The sequence below is a fragment of the Talpa europaea genome (assembly GCF_964194135.1).
Source record: "Talpa europaea genome assembly, chromosome: 2".
In the NCBI taxonomy this organism is placed as follows: Eukaryota; Metazoa; Chordata; class Mammalia; order Eulipotyphla; family Talpidae; genus Talpa; species Talpa europaea.
In genome coordinates, this window is record NC_140068.1 from 94147092 (window position 1) to 94153365 (window position 6274).

Below are 6274 nucleotides of genomic sequence, written 5' to 3' on the forward strand. Positions count from 1 at the left end.
CTAAGAGGAAAGTTATACATGCCTCCATATTCAGTTCTGTACTGTTACATTTTAACCATATAGTGACTTTTTTACATCATGATGGATCAGTTTAGAATTCCCATGCAACACCTCAAATTATATAAAATGGAAGCAATTTTTAAAGCTTTGTGGTAAGTTCTCATGCTAATGATAAAAGCTTTTTTATGGGCAACTTCGGATCACAATGTATCAGGTGTCTGTAACTTTAAAATGTTGGTCACTGAGTATACCACAGACTTCTAACTGGTTTCTCTTAAAAAAATGTAAGTACTAATAATCACTTCGGTGACACCAAAATTTTCCTTTCCATTCAAGTTTCTCATTGTGTTTCTCATAAGATATGTGTAACCAACTGTTTTCCAAGGACAAGAAGTATGGTAATAGTGGGTTCAACTATTACACAATTATGCTAATATTTTATTAATTCAAAAGCACTTTTACAAGAAAATATAAGTATGGCTTCCAATAGGAATGTTATACCTGGACTTGGTACCAAGCTCACAGATTTTAGTTTTGCAAGGAAAAACAGGCTTTCAAGTTAAACAACAATTTGTAACCAAAACTTTAATCCCAAGGATTCTCACAAAACATATTACAAATGACAGCATGAAAAAAAAATCTTGCACAGTAACTCAAAGTTCAGCTCTACAATGTACCCTTAAACTGGCAGGAGATCAGGATCTTGAATGGTCTCAAAACTTCCAAAGAATGTTATAAAGAGCTATGCATTGACACACAGCAATCACATAAGGAACTTATCACTGAAAGTAAAAATAAACTCGTTTTCTTGAAAATTTCTTAATATTCTATACCAACTAGGCTGGGAGGAGTTCTCTACCCAGTGTTTAAGACTAGTTGGAGTTAAAACAAACAGAAAGACCTCTAAATCTAGCTTTATGGTGCAGCTTTTATTTTTACCTACTGGCTTGTGTTCACAGCAGTTTTTAAAGACTGCTTGATTCAACTACAGCTGCATACTATGTATCCTAGTTATGGAAAAAGTCTTGATTTTTGCCAGTTTCCATAATATCAATCACTTTATAGGCTAGGCAAAATTTAGAGGTTTATTTTTAGTCTATGCAAGACTAAAAGTTCAAAACAAATTCAATTTTGCTTAAGGGAACATTGTAAAGTAACAATTTGTGGTATTACATGCCTCTTATAATCCATTTCAAACCATGGAGAATTATATCTTTTATGTGTCACTGTCCCAAGAAACAAACAAATGTGAACAGCTAAAACATCTTAAAAATGCACCACGCTTATGAAGTCTCAAACAAAACTTGAATTTTCTGTACATACTCCTGTCAAATGAAGTTATTTCCTGTACACCACTCCTCTTGCAAACTGGTCTTCTATTTTCTTTCATTTGACCTAGATCGGCTAAAAAAAAAAAAAAAAATCAAAGAATAAAGTTACATCTGTAAACTCAGTGACATAAAGATTTCAGTAGTAAAGCTATAAAAAAATTCTATCAAAATGGCCATGACCCACCTGTAAGTTCTTTTTAATGGCTCAAATCATTAAGAATCTTACCTACGAGACCTAGAGAAGGACCGGGATGGCTTGTGATTTCTCTCCCGAGACAGTGATCTCTCTCTTCTCCTATCTCGAGAAAGGGACCTAATACCAGAGAGGAAAAGAAATTAGGGCAAGTCAAGATTATACGGAACAAAGTTATTTCTAAGAGGCTTTGAAAATGAAACATAACACTGGCTCTATATACCATAAGGCTCATTACTAAAGCCTGGCTATATTAATTAACCAAGTCATTCTGAAAATAGAAAATACCTTTTCTGAGAATATGGCAAGAAAAGGTATTATTACCTGCTCCGACTGCGGGAGAAGCTTCTCCGTCTTGGAGATCTAAAAGCAGAAACAGGAAAATTAGGCTAACTGTCAGTTAGTATTTATGGCGTGAGGCATCTCCCAACTTTTCAATCTCACTGTTGGGCCCAGTGAATGTGCCGAAGAACTGGCACCCATCGTCCAAAAAAAAAAAAAAAAAAGTAAAGAAAAAAAGGCACAGAAGGATTAAGGAACCAAAAGCTCAAGTGAAAAGCAGGTATTCCAACCATGGATTCACTTTAACAAAGAATGCTTCACAGCAGATCTGTCCAATGCAAAACTTCATGTCAAACTAACTTCACTACCCAAACACCACACCAAAATGTAGTCCCACAAGTAGTTCCAAAAACAGTACCATAAACCAGTATTTGGAACCCATGCAAACCTATTGTAAGTCCATGACAAGACTTAAGGTACTAGGTGGATAGTGTAATTTTGTGAAAACGCGCTAGGTGTAAAACATTGATGCCATTAAGTGCTACATTAGAACTGCCATTTGTGATCGTCACAATTTAAGTGTGTTTAGGCTTATCAAAATTACCTTAACTTTGGCCCACTTTACCCCCAAATTTAAAAAAATTTGAAAACTGTTAGTAAAACCATTTAAAGGTGATAGGATTCAACAAAATTTTTGCTAGAAAGAAAAGCTAATCTGTTAGAGTTATTAAAATTTTTAGTTTGGCATCTCACACATGCAAATAAGTTCCACTTGAAGGTCTAGTTACATTATGAGTTCCCTATCACCCTTAAAAGTTTTATTCAAGCAATATATATGTACGTTACCATTCAATTATGCACAGCCAGCCTTTGATCCAGAAAAAAGAATTACTTTAAGCCGCTTACTCCTTATTTTAACCAGCAGTAAACTGTATAAGCAGGAAAAACTTACTAGTTTTGGGTTTCAACAAGCTAGAAATGGTGAGGTGAGGCTGCCGGACTGACGGCCAGGAAGAATTTGCTGAAAAGGTTTTGCCAGATGTTGCGTTGGATTTAGTTGGTTGGCGAAGGGGGTGTTGTGGATTTTTCCTGCTTTTTTGTTAGCCGAAGGCTGCTGCTGTAGTTGTTGTGAAGACATTTGGTAAATAAACAGCTGAGCTGATTGGCCAGGAATGTGTGGGCGGTCGAGGTGGCTGCTGCCGATTTGGTTAAGGTTGGAGAGAAGGCTGAGAGAAAACAGCATGCTCGGGAACCAAAGGGCGGTGCAACCTGACGACTGGCCATGCCTGGGTCATGTGAAACGACACCAGCCAAGCTGAATGGGGCGCGCTGGTCACATGACGCTGAAAGGGCTAGTTGACTGGCTAATGCAGACTCAGAGGGTGGTGAGAAGAGACATGATGGTGACTCTGTAACGGGGTTCATTTTTATTAATAGATGGACCAAAAAGCACAAAAAAAAATGAAAAAACAAGCCATCAGTACAACCATCTATTAGCTAACAAATACTCTATTATGATGGGCAACAGTGTGTTTTTGTTTTTCAAAATAGTAAAAGGGGCAAGATTTTGAACTCCTATCTCCTAGGACTTCACTCACCTGTAAGGTAAATTCAGTCCTATAGAAACTATTTTGGAGTTTGAGGAGATGTGGAGTCAGTATCCAGACAATACTGCCTGGTCCAAGAATGATGCCATTTGCAATTATAAAAAAACTGAATTCTCACCTATTTGGGTTTGAAGAACAGATGACTGGGATTACTTTTTTAGCCCCCTTTATGGTCAGTGACTTAAGTCAGTTTCAGAATGATTTCTACTTTACCAGTTGTAACATTAAAACAGCTGCCTGTTTGGTCAATATTACAATCGTGCTAATAGTAGAAAACACATTTTTGTGAAGAGCTAGAGTTGAATGTAATGTTTGTCATTATGGAGTCAAGAAATGGAAAAAGGCCTAAATTGAAGTATAAGGGAAGACTTGGAAAGATGCAACTAGAAGATGAACTAGAAGATAGATCCAAGATAGAAGTAACTGACTACCAACATGAACAGTGACCTAAAGACAAAAGCCAACACTCAGCACAACTCACATACCCCAAACTACACCCAGCAAAATGTTTCCTAAAAACCTCTTCACAGTAAGTTTAAAAACCCACCAAAACAAACTTTAAAAGAAATACCTGCTCCCATTAGCTACTCCATTTATACCAATACCTCTAAACACGCTAGCTCTCAAGTACCTGCGGCGAGGTGGAGGACTCCTTCTCCGATAATCATCTCGAGGGCGTCGACCCCAAGAAGGAGGTGGGCCACGATTTCTACTTCTCTTTTCACCATTTGACAGTTCCACTCTTACCCGGCAGCCACACAGTGTTCTAAGAGAAAAAGACATTACCTCTGTAGCAATCAAACGGCTTTCAAAAAAGGTATGAAAGCAAAAAACAAGCACTTGTAAAGTCAGCTTCTCTGCAGAACACAGGAGTGTAAAATCCTTTCAATACCAAAACAATTTTTAGCCCCCAATTTTCTTCTAGTCAAGAAAATCAGCTTGTTTTTAATTACTTTATCAATTAGTCTGATCTTTTAGCTCAATATAAGTGTGATGACCCCAGATTTGTACTCAGGAACTATTTCATCTAGCTGTATATCCCTCAGTGGGACTTGAGGACCCAGCATGTATTTACTCATCTCGCTACACAGTATGTTGGGGCGCCCCCCTCCTTCCAGCCCTCTCCAAGTGAAACAAGACAGTAGCATTTAGAACATTTTGCTTTATCCTCTCTCCCTTCAATCTTCACATAAGTTGACACCTGAGAAGAGTAGAAAGACAGTTATATCCTCCATCTCTTCACTGGTCCACAAGAAATAAATTTAGATAATCCACCAAATTTGGACAGTGATTATGAGGCAGGACCCAGGAACAATTAATTCGTGCTTCTGCAATCTGCTTGGATAAATGACATTTTATAAAAGAGCTTTCCAAGACAACCCTCCAATCCTGTAACTTGTTCAATAGGGATTAGATTTCCTTTGGTTTCATGAAATCCAATGCCTTCAAATGCCATGAAAAAAGGGGTAGAGATGCAGAGAAGGCAATACCTACTCAAATTCAGGTATTATTTATCAGGCAAGGGAAGTTCACAAAACAAAGGGAAATCACCACAGACCCCCAACTTTCTAAGTGAAACACTTATAGGCAAAGGTTAAGACAACGTGGGAGATACAAAGTGTTTCAGCCATATTTTAGATGCAGCAAGCCACCCAATATTATTTAAAACTCACCAAAAATAAACCACATAAATTCTTTACTGTCCAAATGAGTGAAACGACACTTTTCTTAAGGTCATTAACACATCGTTTGGTGCTGTTTTGACAGCCGGTAAGACTTAGTTTTCTAAAAAACGGTATCTTACAATATTTATTAAAAACTAGACCGTATTTACATTGTAAGTTATTAATTTAATTACCTCCCATCTAGCTCTCGGACAGCATCGGCTGCATCACGGGGATCTTCAAATTCAACAAAAGCAAAGCCGGGAGGATTTCTAGCAACCCACACACTTCGGAGTGGTCCATAATAGCCAAAAGCTCGTTCCAATTCAGTCTTGTTACCATTGTTTCCAAGATTACCTACATAAACCTTACAGTCCAAGGGACAGGAATCACGATGCATTTCTGTAACAAAAAATAACCCAATTATTAAATCATTTACCCAAATAATCTCTGAGTAACATGAGATAGCCTGAGTAGAAGAAAAAAACAAACTAAAAAATACTCAGCCCCAAACCCCCAATTCTCCCCTCAATGATTACTGGTAACCACAAGGAAGCTATCACAAATTGTGTGTGTGTGTGTGTGTGTGTGTGTGCGCACGCGCGCATGTGCATGCGTGGGGGGTGTATTTAAATGAGGAACAAAATACCTGGAGTATTACAATCCGAGCAAAGTTGGAGACTTCACCTGTTATTTCGGTTCATCTCAAAAATAAAGTATTTACGGGAGGATAACTCTCAGAAACAAAACCTGGAGACTCAAAAGGCCAAATGCAACAATGCTGAAGATCTACAAGTAACTGTAAAAGGTAGTTTCTGAGAATGATTTAAATTCTGGGTCTCCAAACAAATGCCTGGATGGGAGCCTCTGGCCCTTCCTGAAGAAGCTGCAGTAGTGACTTAGTGGAGAAGAGAGGCCGGGCCTGCTCCCACACCTTCGGCTGTTTTCCACTTCCCCTTGGAAAACAGAGCCTGGAGAATAGTAAGTCGCAACCAGCTTCATTTCTCAAGTAGCAAAACTAAGTGGGATTTTAAGTATGTGCTTAATACAAGAGTATTATCAATAGCCAAAGTTGTCAACACAAAAGTCCTCCAACTTAACTGGTCAAGCAAAATTATCCACAACCGACTACTACTCAGGAATGAAGCACTAACCAAAGTTCCAAAGATGTCTGCACCTTCAAGTCGTGCTAACTGA

The 6274-nt window shown here is 38.2% G+C and overlaps 1 protein-coding gene across 1 annotated transcript; it reads right to left on the reverse strand.

Moving 5' to 3' along the window:
- Positions 1-1376: 1376 nt before the first annotated feature.
- On the reverse strand, positions 1377-5477 carry SRSF3 (serine and arginine rich splicing factor 3; the record flags this gene model as incomplete). Its single annotated transcript, XM_084229111.1, has 5 exons — positions 1377-1404; positions 1558-1644; positions 1849-1887; positions 4045-4179; positions 5272-5477. The coding sequence occupies 5 exons, from the start codon at positions 5475-5477 to the stop codon at positions 1377-1379; spliced, it is 495 nt and encodes a 164-aa protein (XP_084085237.1).
- Between the last annotated feature and the right edge of the window lie 797 nt (positions 5478-6274).